Here is a 16,585-nt window from a genome sequence, read left to right as displayed (position 1 = left end):
TTTTGCCCATTAATGCAGTTTGTGAAGCCAACATTAATATGTACAAATGTATTGGTGTCCTGAGCAGTATTTACTGTGGCAGCTCTCTGGCACACACTGCTGCACCATAATGGCTCACCTGCACACATCAAGGTGTCAGTTTTTGACTCAAATCTATATGGTTATTGTCTTGAACTCCCCTACCACCATTGCCTATATCTTCCCACTATCCCCATCCCCTTTTTAAAAAAAAAAAAAAAAACTGAGACCGAAGAAGGCAGTTTGCTACTGTGATAGAAATACTGAAAAATAGACATAGTAACAGAACGTGAGTACAAGAAGTGTTTGTAGTAATGGAAGAAGCACTGTCCCAAGTGTATTGTATCTCAAGGGGAGTATTTTGACTGAAATGGAATTTTTGGGAGTTGATATTTCCGGTCCTAAGTAATCTTCTGATTCCAAGTCACAATTTTACATAAGGGACTTGAGCATCTGCATATTTTTGGTATCCATGGGGGTTCCTGGAACTTTGTCCACTGCAGACACAGATGGGTGACTATAAATGTTTTAGGTATTATACAGTCACATTTTCTTAAGATTAATTTTAATAGATGCGTTTGTCATTTCTCATTTGGGATCGTCTCACTCTTTTTTTTTTTTTTTTTTTTTAATCTAAGTTGGCTCAAGGTCAAGACGGACATTTCAAGAGATTTGCAGTGCTGGAGTTTGAGACGTCAGAAATAGCAGAATCGGTCCAGCGTCATTGTGATGGGCTGGCTTTTGGCACAGGCTATTTACGTGTGTCCTTCTGTGCTCCAGGACCCCCGGGTCGAAGCATGCTGGCAGCCTTGATTGCAGCCCAGGCAATGGTATGTTTTTCATTTGTTCATGAGCTTGCCTTCACTTTCAAGTGTTTGTAACTGTCACTTCCAAAATGTGAATGCTTATCTTTTAGACCTCAAACATGTTTTAGTCTTTGAATAATTTGATATAAACCCTTAGGAAAAATTGGATCTTAGGTTTTATTTCTATTTTCTTACATGCTTACCTGGTTCCAGGTCATAGGCAATGTTCATTTCCTTCATCTCATATTTCTTAAACCTTCTTAGTCCTAGTAGAAGTTTTTCATTTAAAAAAAAAGTGTGTGTTTTGTGTTTGAAGGCATTAAATCGAGGGAAAGGGTTACTTCCTGAGCCAAATGCACTTCAAATTCTCACGAGTCTGAACAATCCTGCCACTCTGAAGTTGCTGTTGAACCCCCTATTGCACGGACCCCAAGCCCCCTCTGGAAGGAAGCATGGTAGTGTTCTTTTGTTTGTTTGTTGTTGTTTTTTTTTCCCCCATCTCTCCTAATTTTGTGCAGCTCAAATGTTTTGCTTTCTGTATTTTGTTCAGTGGAGCATACTGTAGATGTGCAGAGGTATCAGTATAATTACAAATGCATAGAATATGACTTTTTGTAGTATTTAACTGTGTGTTTATCCCTTAGGTATTCTTGGAACACCCCCTTCATTGCCCTTCTTGGGTAATCCTGCTATTTCAACAGCACTACTACAAATGCTGCTCCAGAATCAAACCCCACCTCAACAGGTATACATCCAAGCATTTTTATGTTTGTTGGTGACAATTTATTTTTTGGAATCTCGCCTCACCTGGAACGATGCTTCGGTGTGTTTGCCTTTGCTTTTAAATTCAGCTGAGTGAAAAATGATGGCTGTCCAATTTAACTGTGATTTTTAGTTCCCTCTCCTTTCTCTTTCTCAGATCGCTTTTTGAAAGGAAGTCAGTTTCGTAGTTTTTATGAGCAGTTCGAAAGTGCCTTACCACATTTTCCTTTTTTTGGAATAGCAATGATAGATTGACAGATCAGACAAATGCACTTTGATTGTGACATTGTGAGAGAACATTCTAATTCCACATTCAGCCCATAAACTTTTTTTTTTTTTTTAATCCCTTTAGTTGATATAAATTGGAAGGTTAACTAGATCACTTAGCCTGAGTTTTGCAGTAGCTCGCGTGTTTGATCGTGTGTGCAGGATGACCAGTGTATTAGAGAAGAAAGATCTGTCTGGCCGCCCTGTGTGTCAATCAAGTGGCAAATACTATAGGGAGGATATACGATTATACGACTACCATTTTAAAAAAACGTTTTTTTGAATGCAATGCAATCTATCTGCACTCCAATGCGTCGATCGCATGGTAGATCGGAAAGGGACACCCCTGCTTTTGCTGTTTTACGTGGTATGTAATAGATTTGTTCTCCTCTGATTGAAATTGTGGAATATAGCAAGCTATTGCAGTTTATGATGTGTATGTAATAATGTTGAGATTGTATCCAGTTGTCTGATAATCCACTTACTCAGAAATTAGCAGCAGGTTTATTGTTTTTAACCATGCTTTCACAATTTTTTTTTTTTTTTTATTTATTATTGCTGTAGGGGAGTACATGTCTTCCTTTTTTATTGCAGAGTTGTAAACACATAGTGGTTTATTTTCTCATGAATGTCATTGACTGGAGTTTGCCCTATCTTCTGTTGTCAACTGTCTTGAATATCATTGGTTATGTATTTTATGATTTTGATGCCTAGCATTGATTTTAATAAAGCAATGTAGCATGTCAGAAATGAGGCTTTAGCTACCTTACAGGGTAAAATGGGTGGTGGTATGCATATGCTGGAATCTAGCTAATTTGTTTCAGTTTTGGGATAACTTTTGGGATGCTATAGTTCCAGAAACACGTCTTGAAATAGTTGATAGTTATTTCAGAGATTTATTTTTTTTTTTTTGCCTTACCTTGTTCTGTCCATCCTGCCTTAAACCATTTTTTTTCTTTTCTTACAATGTTTTCTTTGCATTTTGAATTCATTCTATTTCTGCTTTCCTGTCTTCTCATTGTTTCTTCCTCCCCATGCATCATCCTGTGACAGAATGTATTACTTGGAAATCCTCTGCTTCTGCAGAATCTTGTTTGGACTCAACTACTCCAGAATAAGGAAAACCAGGCCTTCCTCAGTGTGAGTGCATGCTTGAGGCATGATCTGGTGTGCTTTTAAAGTGCCTGAAATTTCTGAAAGGGATTTGTTCAGGTTTTGCAGACATGTTAAAATTTACTCTGTTGACCCTTTTTAAAAAAAAGTCTAGACTGCCTGACCTTTTCCAAGTACAAGAAGCATACCAATGTACGTTTCCTGACCATCCAATCGTATGTTGGGAAACACCGAAGAGAAACTTTTCCTACCATGCTTAAAAAAAAAAAAATCTGCTTTTAGGTTAAATAACCTGTTGTGCAGTCAGTTTTGATAAAGAAGCAGACACAAGTGTTTGGGTTGAATATAATGGTTTGAGTTCCTGAACAATCAAGTGGCATGTTAATGGTTAACTACATAGTATGCAATCACTTGTAGAAGATCACTTGATTCTTTATAATACAGTTTAACAATTGTTGATTCTTTGTTTTCCTTCCCCCAATATATGAAATGTACAGCATAATGTAAGTGTAACTAGGACACTAATTTTTTTTTTTCTTTTTACTGTCCATTCCAGACAGGGATTTTGGGGGAATCCCCACTCACAGCTTTACCCCCAATGAATACAGTTCAGGGTGGAGGTATAATGAATGATTTAATTGCAGGTATGTGGTGTCATGGACAAATTATTTAAATTGTACCTTACGTTTCTTGTAAACTTACACATACACACACACACACACAACCTTAACCAATATTTAGTGTGTGTGAGAGAGAGATTTTCTGTTTTTAATATGCAAGCTTTTGGAGTGCTTATAGCAAGACTATAGCAATTGTTAAAAACTACAACTTGTTGAATCTCCGTAAGATTCTCCATGAGAGTTAGATTTCAAATGAAACAGTGTGGTTTTTATTGTACTAGTTCTGGGTCAGTACAATATTGAATTCGGTATGGATACAATCTTTTAAACCTCAGTGCTGGTACAAAAAAAGTACCAAAGCAAATAAAGGTTTATACACAGTTTCTCAGCGGTTTATTTCACTCAGTGCACAAGCGCCATAACTGCTGTGCTACAGAAATGTTGATGTGGAAGAGCGGTGTTTGGTGGGTACAACAAAGACTGGAATCCCCAGTGTGTTTTATATAAATATACATTTGAAAAGTGGAAGGTGAGCCACTGTCAAGCTTCAGGCTAGATATAAACTAAAGAGCACGGATGAGAGTGAGTGGGGTTCTCTTTGGAGTACTGGTCACGTTAATAAACAGCTGAGTGCAAGATATTTGACGATGATCATTTACCGAAATTAAAGAAATGCAGTTACCTATCTGTTGGGGGGTGTGTGTGGTGTGCATTATAGTAGTGATTAAAAAAAAAAAAAACACAACTCTATATACAGAATGGTGGATTAGACAATCTAATTTATATAAACAGAGAACAAAATAGAGCATATTACCAAAGTGTATTTAGTTGGAAATCTGAATATTTAAATATTACCAAACCCATCTTAAATGTTGGATGTCAATATGTATCAGTATTCTATTAATATTTACATCTTAGCTCATGGAATTTCTGCAAAGCTTTGAAGTGTGCATTACTCGTGCACAGTTGCACAGAAAACAAAGCAGCATCTAAATGGATGTGACACTTTAAAATAGTCCATCACAAAAATGGGATTATGTAAGTGCCCAAAGAGACAAATAGAAGTGGTTACAGGACCTGCTGCCTGTAAATCGCAAAAAAGCAAAGCTGATGACCGATTTGGTGTTTTACAGTGTAGTTTTAGTGGTGTGGGCAGTCAAAGAGCGTGGATGCACTACACCTTATTTGCTTTTTCTATTTTAGTTGTACAGATAATTGTAGAAATGATGATATACAGGACTTGCTGATTATGCATCATTTTTCCTGTGTTAGGCTAGTCTTATAAGACATACAGTGGTACCTTGGTATACGTCCTTAATCCGTTCCAGATCCTTGGACTTATACCAAACAGGACTTATACCAAACAAATTTTTCCCAGAAGAAATAGTGTGAAAATGATTAATTCCTTCCCATGAAAAAAAAAATCCTATTGTTATTGGCATATTATACATTGATGGGGTTGTATAAAATTTAAACACTGCTTAATACTAAAATACATAAATACAAAAGCAATTAGATGAAATAAATGAAAATGACTTGTCCGATAACAATGAGTTTAATTTTACTGCACAACAAAGGAGAGCATTACAGCTCTTCCAAAGGAGCCACTTCAGGCGATTGTGTAGCACTGCCGTCGTTCTTCTTCTGGCAGTCTTCAATTCAAATCCCTAAAGCAGATTCCATCCAGACTACCGCCTTATTACATCCACTTACAACTCGTTTTGCACCCTAGTTAAAAGGACACTGCAGCCGTAGATCTTATATTCCTTTCCTACTTTTTAAATAAAAAGAATCGTAGCTTTCAACAAATCCAAAACGTTTACCTTTTCGGCAATCATTAACATCTTCGTTTGCACTTGGGCACGGCACCCTGAAGCAGTAGCAGATCGTTTTGGAGCCATAATGAAGGGCTTGACTATGCACAAAGAAATACAAAAGTTAATTCTTTACACAGCGAAACACGTTGATGCTGAATGAGCGAGACGAGACTTCCTGGTTAACACTGCATTCAGCATGCAGGAACTTAACTGCGTGCTCTGATTGGTTAGCTTCTCAGTCATCCGCCAATAGCGTCCCTTGTATGAAATCAACTGGGCAAACCAGCTGAGGAAGCATGTACAGGAAGTAAAAAGACACATTGTCCACAGAACCCACGAAGCAGCGAAAAATCCATGTTCGATATATATATATATATATATATATATATATATTGTCACGCACGCGCGAGTAGGAGGACGCTGGATTGATTCGACAGCACCTGGGAAAACACTCGCCGCCAGGGAATGGTGGGGTATTAACTTTCTCCCTCTGCTTCCTCATAGGAAAAAAGACCGTCCTGCACCATAGGCATGGTTGACCGCAGTGCGATACTTCCGCCCTTCCTCCGCCATCTTGCCCTGACGTCATCCTTCCCATCCTCCCTTGCGGTCCTTCCCGACATTCCTCCACTTCCGCTCCTCCCCAATAAAATGGCGCGACGCCAGGAGTCGGCGCGCATATGAACTGTTTAGTTTATGATTTTGACCTGTTTTTTTGTGTCTGTACAATATACGGGGCCGGAAAAACCCCAACCCTTGCTACTGTCTCTCTCGGTCCTTTACAACTGGCGTAGTCGGCAGGATACAGAGATCCCGGAATGACGGAGGGACAGGACCTGAACACCGTGCTGCAGGGAATGAACGCCCAGCTCCAGGCCCTGCAGCAAGCGCAAGCCGCTACCAACCGGGAGCTGGAGGCCACGAAGGCCAGGTTAGTGGAAGCCCAACGGGCGAGACCAGACCCGCCCAGGCAGCCGCCTCCTCCTATGGTACCGATGGGAGGAGGTCCGGCGGTTCTGTCAATCCTGTCCGGAGTGCCAGACCCGCCAGATTCCTAGGAGGGACCGTGCTCCTCTAGTCCCTATTCCCTCGTGGACATCCCTTTGAAAGGATAGGGGTCGATTTGGTGGGACCCTGGAGCCCTCAACCCGTGGCCACAAGTATATCCTAGTCATGGTGGACTATGCCACCCGGTACCCAGAGGCGGTTCCCCTGCGCTCCGCTAATACTAAAAGCATCGCACGGGAACTGGTTAACTTGTTTTCACGCGTGGGCATACCCAAGGAGGTCCTCACGGACCAGGGTACGCCCTTCACTTCGGATACGTTCAAGGAGGTGGCCAAATTACTGCAGATAAAGCACCTGAAAGCGTCAGTCTATCACCCGCAAACTGGCGGGTTGGTGAACGATTTAATCAGGCGCTTAAGCAGATGCTCCGCAAGGTAGTCAGCGCGGACGGCAGGAACTGGGACCAGCTCCTCCCGCTCGTGCTTTTTGCCTACCGGGAGGTACCCCAGGCCTCTACGGGCTTCTCCCTTTTGAATTACTATACGGGCGACAACCCCGGGGAATCCTCGACATCCTAAAAGAAGGCTGGGAGGCGAGGCTCTTCCCTCCTCTAATATTTTGGAGTACGTAGCGCAACTGCGCGACCGACTCACAAAGATCAGGCCCCTCCTAAAAGAGCACGTGACTCGTGCGCAAGCAGCGCAGGCCGGTGTTACAACCGCAACTCCGTCCTCAGGGAGTTCCGCCGGGGACGAGTTATGGTGCTCGTCCCACCTCCCACTCGAAGCTGCTCGCTCACTGGCAAGGGCCTTACGAGGTTAAGGAGAGAAAAGGACTCGTCGACTATTTGGTAAAACAGCCCAACCGTCGACCGAGTGAGAGGATCTATCATGTCAACCTGTTAAAGCCCTGGAGAGAGAGAGAGGAGCTTCCCAGCTCCCGTAGGTCACTCTCCCTTTTCGCAAGCACAACTGCCCTTAACCTCGGCGAAGAGCTGACCCCCAAGCAGCGGCAGGAGTTAGCCCAAACACTCCGAGCCATCCCGAGGTAGTGGCGAGTCACCCGGCGGACGCGCTGATTGAGCCGCGATATAGTCACGGGCCGGGGTAATCGTCCGGGAGAGGCCCTACCGACTCCGGAGGCAAAGCGCGCAGAGGTCGAACTGGAGGTGAAAGCGTATGTTGGACATGGACATAATTGAAGAGAGCCATAGTCCCTGGTCCAGCCCTATTGTCCTCGTCTCCAAGCCAGGCGGCTCCTGGAGGTTCTGTAATGACTTTAGGCGTCTGAATCAGATCTCCAAGTTCGATGCCTACCCCATGCCCGCATTGGCGACCTCCTTGGCGGCTGGAGTGCGGCTCGATATCTGACTACCCTTGACATGACAAAAGGGTATTGGCAAATTCCTTTAACGGCATCCGCAAAGGAGAAAGCGGCCTTTAGCACCCCTAGCGGGCACTGGCAGTACAAGGTCCTCCCATTTGGGCTGCACGGGGCCCGGCGACCTTCCAACGTCTGGTAGATAGAGTGCTGAGCCCACCAGTCCTATAGCGCCGCCTACCTGGATGGCGTTGTCATCTATTCCGGCACCTGGGAGGAGCATCTACTGCAGGTCGCAGCTGTCCTCCGAACACTGGCTAAAGCCGGCCTCCGCATAAACCCCCGGAAGTGTTTTTTTGGATTAAAGGAGGCCAAATATTTAGGCTACCTCGTGGGACAAGGACAGGTGCGGCCACAGAGCTCCAAAGTGAAAGACATCTTAGAATGGCCCGTCCAGTACCAAGAAACAGGTGCAGGCTTTCTTGGGGCTTGCGGGTTACTACCGCCGGTTTGTTCCCGTTTCTCGAAGAGCAGCACCCTTGACTGACCTGACAAAAGGGCGCCCCTATCGTGGTGTGGACCGACAAAGCAGAACAGCGTTCAGTGACCTAAAGAAGGCCCTAACGTCGGCACCTGTGTTACGGACGCCCGATTTTGGGCTCCCGTTTATTCTCCAGACCGGCGCCGGACACAGGCCTGGGTGCCGTGCTGAGCCAAAGCGTCGATGGTGTCGAGCACCCTGTGATGTACCTTAGCGTGAAACTGATGGACCGGGAGACCCGGTGCGCGGCAGTGGAGAGGGAGGCCTTGGCCATTAAGTGGGCAGTGACCCACCTCCGTACTACCTGCTGGGTCGCGAGTTCGCTCTGGTGACTGATCACGCTGCACTTCAGTGGATGTCCCTGCACAAAGAGTCGAATCCGCGGGTCACCAGGTGGTTCCTGGACTTACAGCCGTATAAGTTCACTGTCACTTATCGGGGGGCACCCTTCAGGCCAATGCCGATGCCCTCTCTCGTATTCACGACCTCTCGGTTAGGTCCGCCCGACCTGGCGGTCCTGGGCTAAGGGGGATCGTGTCACGCACGCCAGTAGGAGGCGCGGATTGATTCGACAGCACCTGGGAAACCACTCGCCGCCAGGGAATGGTGGGGTATTAACTTTCTCCCTCTGCTTCCTCATAGGAAAAAGACCGTCCTGCACCATAGGCATGGATTGACCGCAGTCGATACTTCCGCCCTTCCTCCGCCATCTTGCCCTGACGTCATCCTTCCCATCCTCCCTTGCGGTCCTTCCCGACATTCCTCCACTTCGGCTCCTCCCCAATAAAATGGCGCGACGCCAGGAGTCGGCGTCGCGCATATGAACTGTTTAGTTTATGATTTTGACCTGTTTTTTGTGTCTGTACAATATACGGGGCGGAAAACCCCAACCCTTGCTACTGTCTCTCTCGGTCCTTTACATATATATATATATATATATATATATATATATATATATATATATATATATATAGATATAGTTCTGCTTTCCTATAAAATCCACGATAGAGTGAAGCTGCGAAAGTCGAAGCGCGATATAGTGAGGGATTACTGTACAGGTTAAAACGTTTTTTGAAGGAGCGCGCCTGGTATACCACATGTGGTGTTCTAGCACACGAGTCGTATTCCAAACAAAGGTCGTATACCAAGTAAAATATTTTGCCTCTAAACAGGACGTATATGAAGTTGGACTTATTCCAAAGCAGACGTATACCAAGGTACCACTGTATTTTGATAAGTTGGTGTCATGACCAGAGTAACAATTTTTCATTTTCACTTTCAGGTGGTGTTTTGCCTGGTGTTGGTTTGCATTCTGATGTACCTTCTGCATCAGTTAAACCGTCCCATCTCCCTGGAGGGAATGTACCTTTGCCTCATCTTCTTGGTGGAGTCTCTGCTGAAAGAGAATCTCCTACAGCCATAGGATTACACCTTCCACCACAGAGCTCATCGACCCTGCCAGGCATAGCCAACCCAGTTATTAATACTGTACTTGCCAACCTGCAGCAAAATCAAGGGATGACTGGAGAAAATGGACCCTCTTTGCCTGGGGTATGTAATAGATGATAAATATGAAAGCTTAGCATGCATTTTCACTGTCATTTTAAATTGTTTATAGAAATAAACATTTTACAAAACTGCTTTTGAAATGAATATGCTGAGAAAATTCTAGTTTTTACCTTTTTACATTTGTTTCTATTCTAAAGTGTGAAGATTGTGACATTGCTTTAGGTTAGCTTTGTACCAGTTCATCCCTCTGTTTTCTTGTCAAGCTGGTAACTAGTGTCATTCTTCAACCAAACATCTTGAATCTCACCTCAACTTATCAGTTTTTAAAGCAACCTAAATGAATGTACTTTGCAAATAAGGGAAGTTTTGTGTAATCGGTACTCTGAGTTGTCGGTAGAAGTTAGCAGCCACCAACAAGTTGTTTTGCTTCATTTTATCAATCATATTGAATAACATCACTCTGTGTATTACTGTCACATTTCCCATTCCCTTTTGCACGTGCGGATATGAATGTTTTGTGATGGTACGTGATTTACCTTTAACACTAGAATCCCTTAAGCCTACAAAAAAGTAATGCCGGGTCAACTTAAATTCCTTTGCACCTCTTCATTAGCATCTTTGTTTTGCAAATGTGTCGAGCAGCCTGTTATCCCATGTCCCACCAACGAAGCTGCAGCTGGTCACAAATTTCTCCCAGCTCAAGTCTGTTTATCCGGGTGTGAGGTGCTTGGAATTGTATAGGTAAATATATAGTTGTTTGGAATACATTTCAAGTGTGTTCTGTGTCTGCAATAATTTGGATAAAAAAATGGAAGGCAAGAAATGCTGATCACATAACAAACATTTGTTATAGTAATGAACAAAAATGCTGACGTGAAGTGTATAATGTGTGAAGACTGAAGTCCAGATATAAAATGAACACTTTCACAAAAGGTGAAAAATTTAGCATGAGGTTTTGGATTATGGCAGATAGGAAGACAAAGCACATGTGCAATGCCGATCCGTAATTTGGAAAAGATGCCAGGCGTCCCATGGGGGAAAAGACATTCTGAGACAGTGGTCAGAAAGCCTATGGAGCAGTTTCTGGACAAAGGCAGAACTGTAACAACATACAACTTCACGTCGCTTTTGCTGGCTAATAGACTGCTCCACTGCAACACTCCACACTAGTGTTTAGATCTGGCGCAGTACTGGAAGTAGATGTCAGCTTTCATCTCAGTCCCTCTCTTTCATTCAACATTTGGTAGTTTATGTAATAAAATGTCCATTCTGTAGACTTCTGAAACCACAGGCTTCAATTCATTAGGATTTCACAGTGGAAAAGTAATGCTTCTATGTGATTGAAGTAGATGTACTATCGAGAAGAAAGCATCAGATGAGGGCCAGTGGGAGGATTTTAATTGTTTGATTCAGAACTGTCTTGGTACTGAGATCCAAAAGTGATTTTGATACTTAAGAATTGTGTTGGAGCAGTGCTAAAGTCAACTGACTCGTGTGTTACTAAAAGGCATTTTAAAACCATAACGTTGGTACTTAGAAAAGAGTGCAGGGCTCTCGGCTCTGGCCACATTGTCAATAGAATATTAAAAGTGGAGATTCAAATTAGTATACAGTATACAAACATTCAAGTGCCAGTTTTAAAGAACGGTCTTTCCCTATAGCTTTTTTTTTTTTTTTCTCCCCCAACCCCCCAAAATGAAGAATACTCTGAATGTTTTTACATATTGGCTGCATTTACATGGGACAAAGAGCAGTAGGCTTAGGTTGCTGTGTGCATGGTTGTCTGCTCTGTCCCCAACTCTATACTACATGGTACTGACCTGTTGGATTGCTTGACGGTTGTTAATAATGCATTGTTTAGGCTATATAGGGAAGATTTAGTGTGTGTGTAACCAAGCGAGTGCAGTTTCATCATTTTTCTTCCTTGATATTTTTATTTTGATTTACTTTTTAAAGAAACTAATTTGAGTTAATATTCATATACTCATGGAGGTTGGCTTGTTTTACTAAAAACAATGGGATTCATACAATATAACTTCATGGTAAGACCGTTAATTTGTAAAACGTCATTATTCTTTGTTTGATTGTAAAAATCTAGTGCACTGGCTTAAAAAAAAATTAACTATGCATTTAATAAGGTGTAGATTGTAACTTTACAGTCTTAAATGAAGCTCTAGGGTTTCTTTTTTGAAGCAGGAACTTTTAGAGCATTCAAATAAAATAAAGGCTATGCATACTTGCTGATTTTGAGTGTGGTACTTTTAAATTTTCTTTCTTTTGTCTCATTAGGTCTCAATACTAGGAGAGCCACCAAAAGATTTGAAAATGCAACAGAACCCATTTTTGAATATTCAGAGCATTTTTCCTGGTGCTGGCATGTCCGGTAATGTGCATATCTGTATTTTTATATTTAACCCTTATTTTATAACTATAAATCTGGCTAGTGTAGCTGTATCTTTTTCAAATTCTTTCATTGTTTTATTTTTAGGTACTCCCACAAAATTGCACTCTAGCCGAAAGAAACCTTCAGTTTTGGGAAACATGTCCAATCCTAGACTCTCATCCATTTCACAAATGGATTTTTCCATTCCTCCTACTGGAAGGTACCAGGACAACTATGTTTTCAGAGACCATAGACAGGTACTGTAAATTTAGGATGCCCCAATATAAACTGTACATTTTGTAGAATATTATAGTAACAAACCTTAAAGAGAACTAATATAGTAAAATTCACATTATTTTTTTAAATATTTTCTGAATTATAGTGCATACTGCAACTTTCATTGTAGACCTATAACACATCCTATACCAGGTGAAGCCTCTTGTTAATTTGTTCTCTTGCCATGCTGTCTGTCTGTTACACATCACTTAAGCCATTATTCTATATAGTTTATAACATGCTTAAGTTCATGGTTGCATGGAACTGGTGTCTTTCCTGGCAGAAATGTTGAAAAAGAACATTTTTACCTATATCACGCCTCCATGCCAACTTGACACCAGGACAAATTAGATTTCCCATTTATCCTAATGGAATGGAAAACCAGGGTACCCAAATAAAATACTCTACAGGATTTTGGATCTCTGACTGCACAATGCTGCTTCTAAATTGTGTATTGCAATTTCTGTTCATATTTATAGCCTTGTGTATCCCAATAATGCATACCATCTTATGGTCCTTTAAGTATGGATTGCCAATTTTTAACCTTTTTTTTTTTTTTAATTTGGCTACTTGGTATTTGAAGGTTTACATAATCTCCACACACGTGAATTAACAGTTTATTTTAATCAGTTTTTCCTCATTCATCTGTTTTAAAAATAAGGGGGTTCTGCAGAAGAAATGAGGTTTCTCTTACAAGTTTTAGATTTTGGCTAATGTTGCTTTTCTTAAACACCTGATATATGTTCTCTTGTGTCCTTTCTAATTTTAGGATAATGCATACCAACTGCAAGAGTCCCCTGAATCTGTGGTACGAGGTCTTCCCCCATACCGATCAAAGGTAACATCCATACCCATAACTGACTTGAATGCATTAATAAAGTGGAGACTGTTTTATGGTTAAATGCTGTATTTGTTTTAACATAATAAAACCTGTCGTGCTCTTTCTAATTATTCAACCTTAAATTCTTGTTTTGTCCTGCTGTTTCTGAACATCACTTCAGCTGTACTGCTTGTGTTGTGTAAGTGTTTATATTAAATCCAGCTCACCTTGCTTGGTATTACTACTTAGAACCCAAGTAAGCGCTTGTCATTTGCTGCAGTTTTGACATTTTAAAAGAACTGTGGGGTGTGTTTTTTTTTTTATATATAAACTTGTTGGGGATGAGGCTATCCTAGTTTTACTTGCATTTTTATCTCTTCCTCTGTTTTATTTTAGGGTCCTTATCCTGCAAGCTACAGTGAATGGAGTAATTTTGGTCCATCTTCGTCTGTTGCTCCATTCAATGCTGGTTCACCTAGTTCTTATTTTCAAAGTGGAATAAATGCAGGCTTCAAGCAGTCACATTTAAACAAGGTGTGTATGAGCTTTCTGAGGTGCTCAAAATGTTTTTTTGCAGTTCTGAAATTTTTAAATGTTAGGACACCTTTTTTTTTTTTTTGGTAATTCTGTGCTCCAGTTGCTTTTAAAACTGTTTTTTCTTTGTTTTGTTAGGAACACTGTTTTGTTCTTTGGTTTCTTTTATTCTTCCTGGGCTCAGCAAAGTTGACCCACATCTTCCTTTTTTTTTTTAAATTCAAGGATCAGGTATGGCAGGACCCCCTCCCCCTTTGGCAATGATAATTGATTAAATTCATCAGATTTATACTCCTTAGTACTAGTTTGCACAGCAGCTTAAAGATTAGTTTGATGTTTGATACTTTACTGAATGTGTTAATATACTGTATATACAGTGCCGTCCACTATTATTGGCACTCCTTTTAAAATTAGTAAGAAGGGTTAGAAAAAATCAGTTTGCTGAAGAACACTCATCTTGCACTGAGCAAATGAGAAACTTCAGAGTTTTAATTGAAACAAGTTCATTCAAAGAGGGGAAAAAGAAAGCCCTCATTGAGGAATTAACAAAAACCCATGTGCCACAATTGTTGGCACCTCTGCATTTAATACTTTGTACAACCTTCCTTTGCCAATATAACAGCAAGGAGTCTTCTCTTGTAGCCCTTTATAAGGTTGGAGAATTCAGAGCATGGCATCCGAGACCATTCTTCTTTACATAATGTTTCTAGATCATCCAGGGTCCTTGGCACTCCTTTGTACTCTCCTCTTCAGCTTCACTCCACAGGTTTTCAATAGGGTTCAGGTCAAGGGACTGAGATGACATTGGCTGAACTTTGATTTGGCGGTTAGTTAACCATTGCAAGTTGATTTGGACATGTGTTTTGGATCATCCTGCTGGCAGATCCAATGACGCCCTAGTTTTGGTTTCCTGGCAGAGGCAGCCAGGTTTTGATTTTAAAAGCTCCTGATATTTCATAGAATCCATAATGCCGTGTACCTTACCAATGTTTCCAGGGCCTTTGGAAGAAAAACGGCCCCACAACTTCACAGAAAAATTTCCACCATATTTCACAGTTGTGACAAAGTTCTTTTCATTATAGCCGTCCTTCTCTTTACATCAAACCCACGTTACGTGGGTATTGCCAAAAGGTTCAATTTTTGTTTCATCAGATCAAAGAACACGGTTTCGTTAGAAACTCCAGGGGCCTCATGCATAACGCTGTGCATAGAATTTGCACTAAAACATGGCGTAAGAATAAAAGCGGAAATGTTCGTACGCATAAAAAAAATCCAGATGCATAGATTTGTGCGTTCGGCAACTTCCACGTTCTTCTGCTCCGTAAATTCCAGTCAGCGTGAAATGAAACGTACACAAGCCTGCTGTCCCGCCCGTCTCCGTTCAGAATTACGTCTCTTTGGAATGTGCAAATCAATATAAATAGCCCTTAAGCTCAGCGTTCTTTGAAAAGACAATAGCAAAAGCACAGGGGGGAAAATAGAAGAATTTCAGCGAATACCAAGTGGAGGCAAGGAAAAACATACTATTTGTTGGTTTAAACCGTGGTATAAGCAACAAAAGGAAGTTGATCGAGTGACATGAGATGGAGTTTCCCCAACACAGTCGCATAGTGCGCGAAATAAAGTTGTCAGAATTCAAAGTTTCCTTGAAAAGGTGAGTTGTAGCGCACCGTATGAGTATCATATGAAAGCTTTTTAGGGTACAGAGAAAAGATGAAAGAAAATAGGGACACAGTGGGGGGGTGGGGATGCTTGAAATGTCAACTTTAATCTCGAAATTTCCACTTTGATTGCATAGTTTATTTTGTCATTATAGTAGAACATCATAAACTTCATCTTGTTTGTTACTAATTTCTCAAATCCCTTCGTAACTAAAGTAGCACATTAAATGCTTTGTTTTGTATATGTTCTATGTGCTCTGTGTGTGAATCATTATGTGCTTCTTAAACGGGCTTTCTCTTCCTCAGACGACACAGAATACATTACATTTGTGATATTACAAATCTCTGAATAATTAAAATACTAAGATTTAATCTTTATCATTTTCATGGAGATGGCAGTTAAAGCATGATAAACATGGGAACACGGTGGCGCAGTGATTGTTCATGCCTCACGCAAGCCGTTTACTGTGCAGTGCGCGACCTTCGATGAAGTAATTTATTCCGGCAGTACTGTCTCTTTCAAACGTACTAACCTCGTATTCCTGTCCTTTTTCTTTCTCCAAATACCCAATCGCCACACAATCCGCTCTGTAATAGACATTAAGCCATCTGTAAGCTGCGAATGCCGATTCTTCAAAACATTTAAGGAACATTGAAATATCTTCGTAGTACTTGTTTAATTATTCTATCCATCTATCCTTCCAGTGTAGCGCCAGCCCCAGCAAGAATACAGCACGAGGCAGGAACAATCCGTGAACGGAGTGCCAGCTCCTTGCTAGCGCTGCAAAACTCTGTCCTCACATGTTTATTAATATAGATTTAAATTAAATTAGTTTTATCTGTATAATAAACATTTTGCTGCATTTCATCTTAAATTCGGAGGCGGAGTGGTGGCAATGAGGTTAAGGATCTGCACTGGTATCCCGAAGGTTGCCGGATCTAATCCCCATCACTGCCAAGAGAGATCCTACTCTGCTGGGCCTTTGAGCAAGGCCCTCAACCTTCAATTGCTCCAGGGGCGCTGTACAATAGCTGACCCTGCGCTCTGACCCCAAGGGGTATGCTAAAACTAACGAATTCCAAATTCGAGAAATTGTTTAAGGCAAAATAAAGACCAAAAAATATTGTCA

The 16,585-nt window shown here is 41.4% G+C and overlaps 1 protein-coding gene across 2 annotated transcripts in view; it reads left to right on the top strand.

Annotated features, from left to right (window-relative positions):
• Positions 1 to 16,585, top strand: part of raver1 (ribonucleoprotein, PTB-binding 1) — a 39,814-nt gene that overhangs the window by 17,027 nt on the left and 6,202 nt on the right. Inside the window, exons 4-13 of one of the 2 annotated variants that reach the window (XM_039772929.1) lie at positions 657 to 848; positions 1,141 to 1,279; positions 1,469 to 1,569; positions 2,907 to 2,993; positions 3,523 to 3,610; positions 9,555 to 9,823; positions 12,071 to 12,164; positions 12,270 to 12,421; positions 13,210 to 13,278; positions 13,657 to 13,794. In XM_039772929.1, the coding sequence (XP_039628863.1) occupies positions 657 to 848; positions 1,141 to 1,279; positions 1,469 to 1,569; positions 2,907 to 2,993; positions 3,523 to 3,610; positions 9,555 to 9,823; positions 12,071 to 12,164; positions 12,270 to 12,421; positions 13,210 to 13,278; positions 13,657 to 13,794 (1,329 nt within the window). The remainder of the gene's footprint in view (positions 1 to 656; positions 849 to 1,140; positions 1,280 to 1,468; positions 1,570 to 2,906; positions 2,994 to 3,522; positions 3,611 to 9,554; positions 9,824 to 12,070; positions 12,165 to 12,269; positions 12,422 to 13,209; positions 13,279 to 13,656; positions 13,795 to 16,585) is intronic. The other variant, XM_039772930.1, reaches the window with a different exon arrangement.

Source organism: Polypterus senegalus, chromosome 12 (genome assembly GCF_016835505.1).
Source record: "Polypterus senegalus isolate Bchr_013 chromosome 12, ASM1683550v1, whole genome shotgun sequence".
In the NCBI taxonomy this organism is placed as follows: Eukaryota; Metazoa; Chordata; class Cladistia; order Polypteriformes; family Polypteridae; genus Polypterus; species Polypterus senegalus.
Note: the sequence above shows the minus strand (reverse complement) of the source record. Positions and strands in the feature narration are given on the sequence as shown.